The sequence below is a fragment of the Doryrhamphus excisus genome, chromosome 15 (assembly GCF_030265055.1).
Source record: "Doryrhamphus excisus isolate RoL2022-K1 chromosome 15, RoL_Dexc_1.0, whole genome shotgun sequence".
In the NCBI taxonomy this organism is placed as follows: domain Eukaryota; kingdom Metazoa; phylum Chordata; class Actinopteri; order Syngnathiformes; family Syngnathidae; genus Doryrhamphus; species Doryrhamphus excisus.
Window position 1 is genome coordinate 13,672,695 of NC_080480.1, and position 16,406 is coordinate 13,689,100.

The following is a 16,406-nucleotide window of genomic DNA, read 5'->3' on the forward strand; positions in this document are numbered from 1 at the left end:
CAGTACTTACTGCAAAACCACAAGCCAAAGATCCTCTCTTACAGGAGAGCTCTGCTGTTTGAGTCTTAGAAAATACTACTCAATTATCTGACAGTATAATATACTGGAAAACAGATCCAAGATCAAGGACCTTTAGACTGGAAAGCTTAACCTTTTGTAGGAATGTAATGCAAAATGTTTTTCGGACTCTACCACAACAATGCTCCTAAAACCTCAACATCAAGGGTCCCCAACAGTCCATTTGGGCCCACCCACAGACCGGTACCTCAAAAACTTTCAGGCACTATATATATATATGTTAGTAACTACATTAAATGTTATAAGTGCACCTATTTTAGAAATAAGGGCTGTTTTTATTACAAATGTCACCAATCTTCTAGGTGCCAGACATTCACTTTTTAGTAAAAGCTTATGTAATATGACAAATGACATACACCTATAATAGAATAGTTTACTGAAATACTATCACATTTATAGTAATTTTTTGCTACCGCTTGCAACAATTTATTCAATGTATTTAATAGTTGATGTCTTATACAACGGATTTAAGTAGTCTGACATCACGTGACTCACTTTGCCCCATACCGCCACTTGCCATGGTAACAGCTGCCGTTGCTGGAACGTCACGAGAGGTGACAATTCTTTCAAGATGGCTGCCGTTGTAATTGTAAGTTCATGATTGTGTCATATTTACAGTATAGTACTAAACTATGGACTTCTTTATGTGAGCTTGTCTGTTAAAATGCTATACAGTAAAGAAATTACTTCTGTCGGCACGTGTGATGCTTGCTACAATTTTAATTGTTGGCGGCCATCTTCCGACTCGAGTTATTTCGGATTTTATTATTTTTATTTTTTTACATGACGCCATTAGCAGTGGAGTGCATGAACGGTGGTGACTTACCCCCTCACTTTGTCCCGTGAGCAGAATTCTGGTCGGACTTCGGTGATGAGGAACGTAGTTCGGGTGAGTTGGTGAGGCCAATTAAGAGTTTATGACTCAAAATAATGCGTTCAAAAGAGTAATACATTGGCATCACAAAAATTGTTTGAGAAAAATAAAAAATGAGACCTCAGAATCGCGAGGCTCTACTTTCTCTCCCGTCGTATCACTACGCGTCCATTGATGTGTATGTGCTGCACAGCAGCCCATGTAGAAATAACACCAAGTTGTCATGAATAAAAAAAAGTTAGGCTCGTTTCAATTTAATAAGAGCTTTATTTGAAATTTTACATATAAAAACTACATACAATTTGTCCATCAGGATTAAAAGCACATTGAAAAGTTGGCAAAAAAAAATTGGCACCAAGATTGTTTAAAAACAAGTTAGTCCGACAGCTCCATCTTCTCTTGTTTGATGTTGTCTGGAGAAGGACAGCAGATGTGTTTTAGTTCATATTGGATATGTGCATATTAGGATAGGATTTAAGCAATATGTAGTCTTAAAAGGATGAATCATTCTTGTAGGGGGAAAAAAAAATAATCTAAATACTGTACCGAAAAAAGGTATTGATGAGTTTTAAAAATGTATAAAATCAATCAAACACAACACATACATGTAAACAATTCATTGTTATTTTTGGGTGGGACAGATTACCATACAGCCATAACCAAATTGCATGCATTATTGGCCTAAATGAAGCATTTAAGCATGAAAGTGGTTAAAATGAACGAACATACAAGGCATTAACATGATTAAATGTAGTAGCATACATTGGCCACTAGATGACACTATTAACAAGCGCCACACTAAGATGATTTTCCCCCTCATATTCATGCAGTTTTCTACAAATGTACATTTTTAGAAAATTTTTGCTTATATAATGTAAATAAAGGCAAAGTGTTTGATTCATTAAAGGACAGAATAGATGTACATTTTGAGTGATCCCACCTACCTGCCGTTTGTTCTTCCTTCATCCGTTCAATGACACACTTCTTGATCTCCAGTCCAATGGCTCTGGAGAGGGGAGGAGGCACGGCATTGCCCACCTAACGAGATGACCGTTAAAAACACCATGTGACCACTGTAGCATGCGTGTACCTTTTTTTAATGAGGACCGTGTGCTTTTCTCACCTGTCTGTGCTTGTCCAGGACGTTGCCAAAGAAGCGATACGTGTCTGGGAAGCCCTGAGAGCGTGCGCACTCCCTCACGCTGACGACTCGATGCTGCTCGGGGTGGAGAACGCGACCCTGTAAAGTAAGTGAGTAAAATTAAATGAGGTTGCCTACAGCCGCAGCTGTTCATGCCAATGGCGGTTTATTTGTCGGCTGTACCTGCTTCCCCATTGGCTCGGGGTTAGTGACCGTGGTGCTGAAGAAGCCGTCCCACTCCAGCCGGCCGTAAAGCCCCGCCCAGTGGTTGTGGCGGTTCCCCGTGTGCGGCAGACACCAGGGGATCAGTGTGTTGAACTGCCTGTCCGCCGGGTCACATGGCTTCCCTATAATTAAGAGTGCCAATCACGTTAACATTCATGTCGGCTTATTCTAGATTAGAATGTAAATATTCCGCTTTACCTCCAGCACAGGTGCAAACACCTCTTAGCGCGCCCGTGCTGCTGCGGCAATTTTTTTTATCCGGGTGCGTGTAGCGCAGTTTCTTCGTCATGGTGCCGTCCTTCAGGCGCACCTCAATGTTGGGCAGGTCCCTCCAGTCGGAGCCGGGGGCCAGGGGGATGTGGCGCATGCGGCCCTCCACCAGGGCGCTCATGTCCTGGCGCAGGCACATAAAGATAGAAACATTAGCATTATGCTATGGTTCACTTTGACACGCAATCAAGTCCCCGACGCTCACCTTGCAGATGTGATCCTTGAGGATGGGCTGGTACTGGGTGCCTCGGATCTGCCTCTGGAACCATGACTGTGGTTCTCCGTTGTAGGAGATCTCCAAGGCGGAAGCGCCGTTGCGGATCTCGGGCAGGTCGGACATGGTGTCTCTGACTGTGATGGTTCTATAGATTCCTCCGTTACCTCTGAACATACATCACAGTACATGGTGGAATTCAAGTGTCCCTTCAATTAAATGACTGCATAAATAAATGCATTATGATCATTATTTTTAGTTGGCCATTTTAGTTGGCTTTTAACTCATGCTTGTAACCTTTGAACTTGACTTTTATCTAATGGTTATTTTATACCCTATACCTTTTGTTTTGGCTCTTAACCAAATGTCTTTATAAACTAAACTAAAATAAGCATGTGTAAACATATGCTTATTTTAGTTTTTATTAATGTTCATATATATATATATATATATATATATATATATATATATTTTTTTTTTTTTTACTTTTTATGTTGTTAATTGGGCGGCACGTCAAGTAGTTAGCACGCAGGCCTCACAGCTAGGAGACCAGGGTTCAATTCCACCCTTGGCCATCTCTGTGTGGAGTTTGCATGTTCTCTCCGTGCATGCGTGTTTTCTCTGGGTACTCCGGTTTCCTCCCACATTCCAAAAACATGCTAGGTTAATTAGCTACTCCAAATTGTCCATAGGTATGAATGTGAGTGTGAATGGTTGTTTGTCTAATATGTTCCCTGTGATTGGCTGGCGACCAGTCCAGGGTGTACCCCGCCTCTCGCCCGAAGACAGCTGGGATAGGCTCCAACACCCCCCGCAACCCTCGTGAGGAAAGGTGGTAGAAAATGAATGAATGTTGTTAATTCTATAGGTTTTCATATTTTGTATCACATATCCAGTGTTTCCTCAGTGGGGGCCCCTCTGCACTGGGGGTGTCTCTTCTCGTGGGGCTCACCAGACTAGGGTGCGTGGGAGCTCTGTGGCGGTGCCCCCACTGCAGCGCCATGGGTCCGCTGCCTACCTGTTTGGTGGGCCCCTGAGTTGCGGCATTCTGGCCTGGGCCGCGTGCAGGCCCCCAGCGCAGATGGCAGCGCTTCCTGACCTGGTTCCTCTGTACTTGTGTGTGTGTGTGTGTGTGTGTGTCTTGTTGTTGTTTTTCTTTAACAAATAAAAGTACTTTGTGCTACATTTTATGTATGAGAAGTGCTCTACAAATAAAGTTTGATTTGTTGAATGACTACAGTTTTTGCTTCGACAACAAGTAGCAAGCAGCTGTTTAACTGATTGGGAAAAAAACGAAAAAACAGCAACACCTTACTCACTGATGCTATGCACACCGAGGTAGCTTAGATTGCAAGGTGTGCATCCAGCACTTCCAATAATGCCTTGCACACCGCCACTTAGCGATGACATGGTTTAAGTAGCGTTTTTTATGCAAGCAAACCTTACCGTGTGACGTTACTGACGTATTTCTTCTCGTCCACCACCACGCTGAGGGACACGGCTCTGGGAGCGAACACGTGGAGAGGCTCGGGATAGCGTGGTAGCTTCTCTCCGGGAGCGGCAGCCAGGATGATGGCCCTGCGACGAGTCTGCGCCACGCCGTACTGTCCTGCCTGTTTCACAAAAGGATTAAAAAAAAAAAAAAACATTGTTGAGGTAAGGGAAGGCAAGTTTATTTATCGAGTAATTCGTAGGTACTACAACACAAGATGATCTGCATGTTAAATTTAACACTTTTATGCAAAATAACCATATTTACTCTCCTAAGATTGACAAAAAAAGCTAAGAAATCTGTGTTATAAGTACAATTAAAGACTCACTAAACATCTCATACAATAGTACCCCCAGAAATATACAAAAGTAGGCAGAAAAGCTGCATATTAAAATAAAAAAAGTGTTAACCTGAAGAACTCCAAAGGTGCATTGGTAGCCCATCCTGACAAGACAGCGTAGAGTGAGCTTGAGGACCATGGAGCTTTTGAAGGACACAAAGTTCCTCACGTTCTCCAGCAGGAAGAACTTTGGTCTGTAGTAGTCACAGTAACTAAACACAAAAACATGGCTTAATTATAATTAAGCATTCATTTAATAAAATGAACAATGATGCAACTTTCATCTCCTTTACCTGAGGTAGGAGACCACCAGCGAGTTCTTGAATTTTGAGTAGGTGCGAGAGTTGAAGCGGTTCATGCCGCTGAAGCCTTGGCACGGAGGTCCTCCGCAGAGCATCTCCACGTCGCCCTTCTGAGGCAACTTCTGGCCCAGGGAGTTGGTCTTCTCGCCCGACATGACCAGCTTGAGCAGAACATTGCAGTCCTCTGTGAAGACGGTGGTGCCCGGGTTGTTGAGCCTGAAGGCCTGCGCCGCCGGCTCCCACATCTCGATGGCCCACTCCGTATCGGAAATACCTACACGCATAAAAAAAAAAAGGGTGGATTATGTACGGCAACCTGCAAGGATCAGAACTAGGGCTGGGTTAAACGATTAATCTAGAAAATAGTAAAAAAAAAATCAAAAATTGATTAATCCCTGAAAACAAATCACATGCACAGGTAATGGAAATGGTAATGTCCAAAAGGAGTAGGAAGAAGCAAAGCTTATTATATCCTACCCCTCCATCTGGTACTTTTACAATCAGTAACTGTTACATTTGTTCACTTCCTGCTTTCCTAATATAGTTTGTTTTTTTTATGTTTTATTTTGTCACGTACCCAAGTACCGAACAAATGAGCCGCCCGTTCAAATGAAATACCCGTTCAGTCCGAGAGCCGTTTTGTTCATGACCGACACAGCACTAGTTGGTGAGATGTTGAGTCGGAACGAACGTGAACGGACTGACTCGACACGGGTCTATGCACAGGGGGAGATCACAGGCTAACAACCAATTGACCGAAATGAACGAATCTTTTTACTGAATGAAGCGGAATACATAATCCTGTTCACTGAAATGAACGGTTTTGCCTACCACTAATTCTGAGTGGCTGCATGGTGGTCAAGTGGTTAGCACACAGACCTCACAGCTCGGGGACCAGGGTTCAATTCCACACTTGGCCATCTGTGTGGAGTTTGCATGTTCTCCCTGTGCATCTGTGGGTTGTCCACGGGTATTCCGGTTTCCTCCCACATTCCAAAAACATGCTAGGTTAATTGGCGACTCCAAATTGTCCATAGGTATGAATGTGAGTGTGAATGGTTGTTTGTCTATATATGTGCCCTGTGATTGGCTGGCCACCAGTCCAGGGTGTACCCCCGCCTCTCCCCCGAAGACAGCTGGGATAGGCTCCAGCACATAATGAATGAATAATTGTGAGTGAAGGCACATCGACATGCAGTTCTTTTCATCCCCAGCCCTAATCAAAACGTTCAATAGTAAAAACGGTGAGCTTTTACCAGCTTGGTGGAAGCCTTCAGAGAGTCCTCCACAGCCCGAGAAGACGTCCAGTGTGCGGTACTTCGGCACTTTGGGTGGCTGTGGATCAGTGGGCTGGTCTGCAGTTTCCTGAACTGATGACTTCCCTTTGCCTTTCCCTAAAAACACAACAACAGTTAGACTCCAGTGGAGACCGACCGATAATGGGAATATACTAGTCTCGTCTTACCTTTCCCTTTGCCCTTCCCTTTGCCTTTGTGCACAGCAGAGCGAGCATGGTTAGGAGGATCCTCGAAGCTTTTAGATTTGGCGTTATAAGCCTGCGGGAAGATCAAGCGCAACAATTAAAACGCTGCAATCAAAATGAGTTCCAACACAGTGGAGATGCGGTACCTCCAGGAAATAGAAGCGGTCAGGCCCTCCGCTGGAATACTCCTGGGCCGTTTCATTCAGGTCTTCTCCGTATTCCACCTGACAGCGGCCGAGCACCTCCGACATGCTGACAGTGACCTCCTCGTCGCTCCAGTAGAGCTGATTGATGTCGGTGTGGTAGCTGGCTTTCACCCCCTTGTGTGTGTTCTCAGGCCTAACATGATGAATAAGTTTCATACTTTGGCTTTTTGATTATGAAAAAAAAGTATAAATTTTACCTGTAAAACTTGTACAGTCGCAGTTTGACCTCCGACATGTCCGCTTTGCCGTTGCTGCGCCTGTGACAGAAGATCTCCTTAATGCGCCCGATGCGGAACGGGTCCGGAGCGTCCAGGTTAGAGCCCTTGATGTAGTCCGACGACTTCCTGTAGTATTCTGGATACAGGTCCTCGTCCACATCCTCTTTCCTGTGGGAGCGCTTCACCGGGCTGGTTGCTTTCACACTGAAAAGGCACACAAGAAACATACTCAGCATCTTTAAAAAAAAAAAAAATATGCATGGCTACGTGCAGTTTAACTCATGTCTTGTCGCAAATCTTATAATGGATTTTACCAGCAGAGGGCGCAATTGATTCAGGCACAACTTGATTTATGCCTAAAATGGGGCTACAGTAGACTTCAAAATATAACTTAAAAATAATTTGTAACCTACACCTTCCCTGTTAAATTGAGTATTATTTGGCTTTATTTGATGCTATGCAAATTTGGAGCAGGAGGGGATAAAAGGAAGAAAAAAAAATTGTAAATCAAATGACATTTTGAATTAAAATCACATTTAAAAAGTGTATTAAATACACATGACTCATTTAAAAAAAAAAAAAAAAAATGAACCCAAAATTGAGGTTCAAAATAGAGAATTTAATTTAGAAATTCCATTTTAAAAAAATCATAAATTACATTTAATTATAAAGCAACAGTTTCCCCAATCTAATGAAGTTTTATTCACTCATTATTTTAATGCTTGTAATAAATTAGCTTAGTTATTAAAATAAATGCATGTCTGTAAAGTAGATGGTGCAATATTTAATAATCACCTGAAGTGAAAAGCCTCAGGGGGCAGGTAGACGCCATCTCCCACCCTGAAGTGTTCTCCTTTAAAGCAGGCTAAAGCGTAGAGAGCCTTGGAGTCGTGTTCTTCGTTCAGGGGCTCGAAGGCACGAGGCGTGGCCTGCTCTTCGTGTTCTTTAATCCTCAGGCAGCTGCTGCAAAATCTACATTTAAAATAAAATTATAAATGGATTAGAAAAGGAGAGACGCCATATTTCAGATGCTCGCGGGGGAGCGCCCTCACTTGAACTTGCAGTCGTCTGATGGCGTGGTGTTGGGCGGCGTTTCAAAGCGGGCGAAATCCGTGTCGTACCAGAACTGATAGAAGAAACTCTTCCCGTCGTCTTCGATCACCTTGACGTCCACGTCCGTGCCGCCCTGACGCACACGACAGCAGCAGTTAAGATCAGCATGAAAATGAGACCACTTGTAATGGACTCACCTCCATGAACCAGTTGTTGGACGGCGCCCTGTAGGTGACGTTGACTTTGCCTTGCACATAGCTCAGAGACATGTCCTCGCACTCGTCCACCATGACCAGCTCAAGAGGATCCGAGGACTCGCCCAGTACCGTTTGAGTGCCGCGGAGGAACCAGTGGGCGTGGAACATCTTGCCGTTGTTGTCCTCCCACAGCGCTGTGATCCTGGTGGACACGTACGTCTTAGGAACATGGACGTTTGAGGGCTTGTTTCATGATAGAGTACTTTATACCTCGCCAGGTACAATGGCGAGGACGCGTCCTCCGAAGACACGGAGACACAATCACCCAACTCCAGCTCTTCATCGTTCACACAGACTTTCTTGTAGAACTGCTTCTTGGCCTCACTCTAAAAGCACCAGAATATAAATCATCATCATCACGCATGGAAGCGAATGTTAAAACAAAGCAGTACCTTGATGGGCTCGCCAATCCACGTCAGCTTGCACTGAGTCTGCTTCTTCCTCTTCACCTGAGACGTCTTCTTGCTCTTCTCCACAGGCAGGTCCTCTTCCTCGACGTTCTCGTCATCCTCAGCCTCCTTGACTGCCAGGTTTGGACACCTGGAAAGCCAGACATACACTTAACTAAATGATCCAAAAGCAACATCTAAAATACGCGAACTACAAATACATGGCTGTAGATGACCACAACGTATGCCACGGGGCACAATTTATTTATGATATTGGATAAGAACATCATAATAGTCACCTTCTTTGCTTGCAAGCCTGCTTGCTTTTGCCACTTCCTCCAAATTTGATCATGTCCTTGCAGGCGGCACACTTGCCACAGTCTGCAGACTGGCAAACCTAAAAAGGCATTAAATGGAAGAGTTGTGAAAAATTGGAAAACTGGTACTGTTAATGATTCGGATTGCATGAGAAAGTGGACCAAAAAAAAAGTGGCTTTTTAACCACACGGTATTAATATATCCTATACTGCACATCACAGTAGCAACAGAACCAATGTTGTAATCACCAATTGAGCAAAGCACTAGGCTAGCATAAATACAGAGTTTAACATGTGTGTGTTACACCATCAGCTCAATGTTTTAAAGTGCATGTAGAGGTTGCGCTAATAGCTGTTGGATGCTAATGCCACCTTGGAGTTTAAAAAAACCCAATACATATCAGTAGGTTGCCTACAGCCACAGCTTTGACATGGTGCCAATTACAGCCATATTCCAGTATAGGAGACATGATGGTTAACTGGGACATTTACTGTAACCAAATACATTTTCATGAAAAAAAGTTGAATATTTATCAAGAACGCATAAAAAAAAAAAAGAAAAAAAGTCAAGGACTCACTTCACAGACGCCGCACCGCTGCCGTTTGATGCCGCCGCCCTCTTTGTCGTCCTGCTCGATCTGCTCCGAGAAGAAGGCATCAAAGATCTGGTAGACCAGCTTGGTGGTGGTGGCTTTAGTCGGACCCTTGCTGTCCTTCTCGATCTTGGTCGGGTGACGGATGGCCTGTCGTCTGGCGGCTCGCCTGCCGACAATGAAACCTTTCACGTTGCAGCAGTGTGTATATTAAAAAAAAAAAAAAAGCGAGCGGGTGGCAATGTGATGCAATGCCGTGATGATGCAGCTGTCCATCTATGACACACAACAGCATCCAGCCATGCAACACAAACAGGAAAAAAGCTGGAGGATGAATAGCAGCTTGGCAGGCCACGCCTGTAATCTTCACTTTCAACTTTAAATCGGAGCAATACTGAGGCTTTCTACATTCATTAGCAGGTGTACCTAATGAGGTGAAACGCTGCTTATGCTTAAAATGACCACCAGATGACACTACTACACACAAAAACTACAATGTAAAGCCCAACAAATACGGCGAGTGAAAGTAGAATGGTGTTTTCCCATCCATCCATTCATCTTGTAAGTGCTTCTCACATCACTTCATCACACAAGGCAATGCGTTGAGGCCTACCTACCAGTACAACAGCATGCTGCATTAGGAAACGTCAAAAGGAATGTCACACGTTAGTGAACGCTTCCATTTTTTTAAAGACTGCAGCGAAGGCATAGCTTTGGTCTAAGATACTGTAAATGCTCCAATTAAATTCGGTTAGCCGTCAAGTGTGTGGAAGCACAAAAGCAAACGACGACTGGGGTGTCTTAGCTGGAATAACCACCGGATGTAGTTATGGGCCTGCAAGGAAAGCATTCTTTATTATTAAAATGACATCTTATTCGTCTACCGTGTATGCTAGCTGAACCCACTTCATTGAGAGGTCTTGATCATGGTAGTGTCCCATTTACAACGTGCAACATTTTGTTTAAAAGCGTCAAAGTAATTGGGGAAAAAAGCTCATTCTGGGGCAACAACCATCTTCTGTAATTTCTTAGAATAGGTTACCTTTATGGTTTTTAAGGAACGTTAGGAAATTTTCATAGACTATTATGGTGTTAGCATGTTAAAGGTAGCATATTAGCATTGGTAGCATGCCAACATAAGCATACTAGAACCGTTTGCAATTTGCCTGAATATGAACTCAAGCAGACATTTAAAGCTAGCATGCTAAAAGTAGTATTTTATGCCATTTGCATACGCCATTATGCTGGGTATCAAAGTCAGCATATTATCATTGCTAGCATGCAATTTTTTTAGCCATTTTCATAGGGGACACTGTTTTGCTAGGTGTTAGCATACTAGCATGTTTATTGAATATGAACTTAAGCAGACATGCTATTCTGTTAGGTGCTAGCATGCCAAAATTAGCATAGCAGCATTTTTTGCCATTTCTATACACCATTATGCTGGGTGTCAAAGTCAGCATATTAGCATTTCTAGCATGCCAACTAGAAAATGGCTAGCATACAATCTTCGCGAGCCATTTTCATAGGGACACACTATTTTGCTAGGTGTCAGCATACTGGCATGTTTGTTGAATATGAACTTAAGCAGACATGCTATCACATTAGGTGTTAGCATTGCTACAGTGCTACATTAGCATAGTAGCATTTTTACCATTTTCAGAAACAATTATGCGAGGTGTTAACATGGTAACATAGCAAGCATGCTAACATTAGCATACTACATGGGTGGAATGATTCCAGTGTCAACACTAGCGATACAGTGGGCAAATTGATCCCGGGGGGGGGGGGGGGATCTCAAGGGCCGGTCCATTAAAAATCCACCTGAAATATCTCTTTATTGTCCTACTGTATTTTAAGTATGGTCGCCATCACTAGCAGCTTTAATGATATCCGAATGCTCTTAAAGTGGACTCGAACCTCATCAGTGGTATGAATGCTGGCTGAGAAGTTTGCTCCTTGCCACTATCACAACATTGGTTCCGTTGCTGCTGTTGTGGATTATACCAATAAATGACCATGTGGTTTTTCTTTCCGCTTTCTCATCCACTCCAAATCATTATTAAAAAGTTAAAAACTTAGCTTGCTACACTAGATTGTAGATAAAACGTCACGGCTATAATCAGAGCATTTACGGTAGCTGACGTAAACCTGCAGTGGGGGGTGGGGCGCCATACCTCTTGCCCAGCGTGACACCAGCCAACTTGATGAGGTCGCGCATGCAGGGAGTGACGATGATGGGCTGCTCGTCCGAGTCACCCGCCTCGTCGTAGCTTTCTACCTGCTCCACCACAAACTGGGCGTGGCGCAGCAGCGTGTCCTCGGTGAAGCAGTTGAAGTTAAGACCACATGGGGGCACTGTGGTCTGGAAATTATTGAACGATATTTTAAAAAAGTGCACAAACTTGGCAAGTCCGAAGTGCTGAAAGAGGTTTGAGGCATCTTTGTCCTCACCTCGATCTTGTTGAGAAGGTCCTCATAAGTGACATCCGGATTCTTCTGAAGGAATTCCACTACAATTTTGCTCATGTAGATCTTTTCCTGCATCAACGCAAAGATGGGCGAGTACTCCTCGCTGGGATGCATCAGGATGTAGTCGGCAAACGCTACCATGAAAAAAAAACAAAAAAAAAACAGATTGAATCTCTAAATCAGAGGGAGAACTTTAATGTGGAAGAAGAACAGCTGCAATACCTGTGGTGAATCCAATGAGAGCTTTTTCTCCTCCATCAAATCCAGTGATCCACCAGGCATTGATGGGGCCAAGTTTATTTGCAGGAACACCACCTTGACACACAGGAAACATTGGATTGCATAAAAATTTTCACAATATTACATTTTGTGTGCTACTAATTGAATATTTAATAGGGGCCGCATATATGGGGGGTTTTTCGGGGCCGATACCGATTTTTTTTCCATCACCTTTAGCCGATTTTGCGCCCTCAATTTACATGAAAAAATGACAATGATAAATATTACCGGTCTTAAGTTTAAACAAACATTTATTGAAATGTAATCACAGCGCGCAGACCAGGGTTCAATTGCACCCTCGGCCATCTCTGTGTGGAGTTTCCATGTTCTCCCCGTGCATGCGCGGGTTTTCTCCAGGTACTCTGGTTTCCTCCCACATTCCAAAAACATGCTAGGTTAATTGCCGACTCCAAAAAGTCCATAGGTATGAATGTGAGTGTGAATGGTTGTTTGTCTATATGTGCACTGTGATTGGCTGGCGACCAGTCCAGGGTGTACCCCGCCTCTCGCTTAAAATCAGCTAGGCTCCAGCCTACCCGGGGGACCCTCGTGAGGATAAGCAGCATAGAAAAAGGATGGATGGAATACAAAATGAATCCAGAACCATGTTTTCCCCTTTTACATAATAATACATAGTAATAAACCATTTACTAACTAACAAAGGCACTGATTGTGTTTATTAATGTGTCACTAAAAGGAAAGCAGTCCGGTCTTACCATCCAAGCAGGGGTTGTCATCATAGATTGGTTTGACAACACAGCTGAAGTAGAGCTCCACGTTCTTCTCGATCAGGCCCGAGTCAAACGGACAAAGATGTCCGCGCTTGTCATACACGCTGAAGGGGGAAGAAAACAAAACATGACACTTTGGCTTGAAGAGTCGGCAAACTTAATTCCTCACCTGAAGTTTGTGATCTTGTGCTGCGGCAGATCGTCGTAGCTCTCGAAGCCGTCTTCGTTGGCGTCGAAGAGGGAGAGGCGCTCGTCTGTCAACATTTCCGGCTCGTCCAGCTGCGGAGAGGACATATTTGTAGGAATTTGTCATTATGTAGATTTAGGCTTAGGTTTAACTGTCTCACCGCGTTGTCGGGATCCCCTTGAAAGAACTTCAAATCTGAATCGTCCAAATATTGTCTGCAATCTGGACATTTGGGAGGCGGAGTCTAAAAAAAACAAAAAACGTCTACTGTCATGACTTCCTATGGTACTATTATCTGTGTATTTATGTTTTACCTTTGCAGCAACCACAGTCTTAGTCTCAGGTTTGGCTTCTACAGGAGCAGCTCTGTCAACATAAGACTCATTTTAGTAACCACCACTTCACAGAAGCGCCATCATCAAGTCTTCAGAAGGAACTTACTGGTCGTCTGACTCTACTTTAAGACGCTTCTCCTCCGGAGACTACAAGACATGTTTAAAATATGAATTAGGTAAAGTGAGACACCGTGTGAACTCCAGCCAGGAGGAGGAAGACCACTCACCGCCTCATTGATGTCCTCCTCTTTCGCTTCACTTTGTCCATTTGTGGCTTCTTCTTCTTCATCGCCATTCAGGTCAGCAGACTTGCGTTTTTGGCTGAAAAATAAGGAGTTGAGGGTTTTAATATTCAGCTGTAAATACAAATGTTGTAATCATTAAAAAAAACAGTGTTCCTGTAATAGAGGATCTTTTTGTAGTTTAAAATCAATAAGAGCAGAGCTTTCCTGTCATATATATAGCATCTTTGACTTGTGTTTGGTCGAGTGGTTAGCACGCAGACCTCACAGTTAGGAGACAAGGGTTCAATTCCATCCTCGGCCATCTCTGTGTGGAGTTTGCATGTGCATGCGTGGGTTTTCTCCCGGTACTCCGGTTTCCTCCCACATTCCAAAAACATGCTAGGTTAATTGGCCACTCCAAATTGTCCATAGGTATGAATGTGAGTGTGAATGGTTGTTTGTCTATATGTGCCCTGTGATTGGCTGGCCACCAGTCCAGGGTGTACCCTCTTGTTCTCTTAGGCCCCAGCAGAATGAATGAAAACTCGTCTAAGCAGGCTGCACGGCGTGCGAGTGGTTAGCACTCAGGCCTCACAGCTAGGAGACCCGCGTTCAATTCCACCCTCGGCCATCTCTGTAGAAAAGGAATGACTTGTGTTTTTACAGTAGAAAGCATTTTTGTGATAGGTCCTTATAAACGTGACAAATCAATATCAGGGATCTTTAACTAGCATTTTTGGACTAGATATTGACAGGAACACTCTTGCCATATATAGAGCATCTTTGACTAGCATCTAAATACAGCAGAGGAGCTTTGAATTGCGTTTTTGCAAATGGTCTCCAAACGCAGCACAGTGGTCCTGGTTTATAGACAATATTTAATTGGAGTTTTTGCGGTAAATTCTTAAAAAAACAGTAGTGTACTCTGAGGATCTTTTAAGTTTCGTCATTTAGAGGATTTTTGACAGCTATCAATTTGTTATGGGACAATATGGGAGCAATATTGTCAAACTCAAGCAGGCTTAAGGATTTAGCAGCTAAAAAGTATACAAGTGATAGAGACGTACACTTTAGAGAACATGGACATGATGGTTGGTTGCTTGCCGCCACTTCTCGTCACCCTGGAGCTGGCTGGAGACTCTGGAAAGTTCAAGATGTGAAAATTAGGTAAAGTAGTTCAATTCTAACGTTAGACTCAAACCTAACTCAAGCCTACTTTTGCTGTCAGCTTTGCTCCTGCGGCCGCCTTTCCCTCGCGTACTCGGCGACTTGACATCCTCTTCCACGTCCATGCTGGCATCACCCTCCTCTTCGTCATCCTCGTCTTTGTGGGCTCCGTTGGCGTGGCCGTTGGTTTTTCCTTTGGGCTCGCCGTTTTCCAGGTGGAGCTCCTTTCCCAGCAAGGCTTTCACTTTGGAGACGTAATCATTCTGGAGGACACACACATACAACTCAAACCACCACTGTTTGAACTTGGCTTATTTGTAGTACAGAAAATAAACAGAAACGCACCATGGAGATTTCAGAACTCTTCATCTTCTCCTCCAGGCTCGTAAGCGCGTCCTGAGCGTCAGCATGCAGGAAGTCCTGCACCAGTTTGAGCTTCTCCTTCACTTGATCCTGTGTGGAATTTCTTGTTGATTAGTCTGGTGTATGACGGCAGCCAGTAGAAACGCTGGTGATTCACATGTGACCATAATAATCACCTTCTATGCTTATTTAATACCTATTATTACCTTTCTTTTGGTAAAAATGTAAACATGTATCATTAACCAAGCACACATTTTATTGTGAAATTATGTTAATTTCTTTTTTTTTTACAATAGTTATGTGTGTTGTACGTCTATATTATATAAACTTGTGTGTGTATGTGTCTTGTTGTTGTATTTTTTTAACATGTAAAGCACTTTGTGCTACATTCTATGTATGAAAAGTGCTCTACAAATAAAGTTTGATTGATTTCGGCTCAGAAAACCTCTTTAACCGTAATGGACTTGAACGCATCTGAGCATTACTATTGCTAAGGAGCAATTTGTACACAATATAGCAACACTCACCTCGTCTGAAGAACCATCTTCGTCCAGCACCTGTAGCCTATAAGCGATTAAAAAAAACAAGACAAAATAACGCTCAGGTTAGCTTGACACGACTTTGAATCATTTCTACCATCTTTTGTTTACCACCGGTTTCACAGTGGCGCCAAATCCCCTCCACATACACACACATTGACAGGCTGTGGCGCTAAAGAGCATGCTAACTAATTGGTGCTGATGGTCAGGTGGCCACATGCTAACGCAAGTAACGAGTTATCAACAAACAGGTGGCCCAAATATAAAACGACGGCTGGAGGGATGTGTTCGCTTTATCGACTCGCCATCGTTCTTCACAACAACGTTAGCTAGCAGCCAGGTTATAAACGATAACACTTACCTTTTCCTGACATCCTCTGGCAGCAACAGGGAAGTCCGAGATGGCATGCTAAGATGAAAACCCCCGTTTAAAATCGAAGTTAAAATGGCTTTAAAAGCGTCTAAAAGCAGCTGCTGGCAGCGAGAAGACAAGGCAAAGAAGCGAAGCTCAGCCTAGCATGAGTCCAATGGATGCTATAAGCAATTGGCGCGCCTGGGCCGTCTTTTCGCGCGGAAACCTGGGCGTTTCGGACTGTACCACCACAGAAGCCTACGGGTAATACAATACCCTTATACTACATCTAGTGACGTGTTAAA

The 16,406-nt window shown here is 43.6% G+C and overlaps 1 protein-coding gene across 1 annotated transcript; it reads right to left on the reverse strand.

Moving 5' to 3' along the window:
- Nucleotides 1-1,210: 1,210 nt before the first annotated feature.
- On the reverse strand, nucleotides 1,211-16,322 carry dnmt1 (DNA (cytosine-5-)-methyltransferase 1). Its single transcript, XM_058049964.1, has 34 exons — nucleotides 16,111-16,322; nucleotides 15,738-15,774; nucleotides 15,193-15,300; nucleotides 14,897-15,110; nucleotides 14,748-14,820; nucleotides 13,684-13,777; nucleotides 13,563-13,603; nucleotides 13,436-13,487; nucleotides 13,282-13,365; nucleotides 13,104-13,213; nucleotides 12,920-13,038; nucleotides 12,147-12,239; nucleotides 11,907-12,058; nucleotides 11,630-11,817; nucleotides 9,438-9,621; nucleotides 8,842-8,939; nucleotides 8,546-8,693; nucleotides 8,364-8,479; nucleotides 8,094-8,295; nucleotides 7,896-8,029; nucleotides 7,639-7,815; nucleotides 6,823-7,047; nucleotides 6,566-6,758; nucleotides 6,402-6,492; nucleotides 6,193-6,330; nucleotides 4,928-5,210; nucleotides 4,705-4,846; nucleotides 4,249-4,415; nucleotides 2,794-2,971; nucleotides 2,517-2,712; nucleotides 2,277-2,440; nucleotides 2,076-2,192; nucleotides 1,897-1,990; nucleotides 1,211-1,365 (listed from the first exon to the last, which is right to left on the reverse strand). The coding sequence occupies exons 1-34, from the start codon at nucleotides 16,155-16,157 to the stop codon at nucleotides 1,328-1,330; spliced, it is 4,497 nt and encodes a 1,498-aa protein (XP_057905947.1). The 5' UTR covers nucleotides 16,158-16,322; the 3' UTR covers nucleotides 1,211-1,327.
- Nucleotides 16,323-16,406: the final 84 nt, after the last annotated feature.

What these genes read in the sequence shown, in the direction of transcription:
- dnmt1 (XM_058049964.1), bottom strand. Translation starts at nt 16,157, where the DNA reads ATGCCATCTCGGACTTCCCTGTTGCTGCCAGAGGATGTCAGGAAAAG. An exon ending in ATGTCCATGTTCTCTAAAGT is followed by an intron (nt 13,778 to 14,747) that starts GTACGTCTCTAT and finishes CTTATTTTTCAG; the next exon opens with CCAAAAACGCAAGTCTGCTG. An exon ending in GAAGGAAGAACAAACGGCAG is followed by an intron (nt 1,366 to 1,896) that starts GTAGGTGGGATC and finishes GTCCTTCTCCAG; the next exon opens with ACAACATCAAACAAGAGAAG.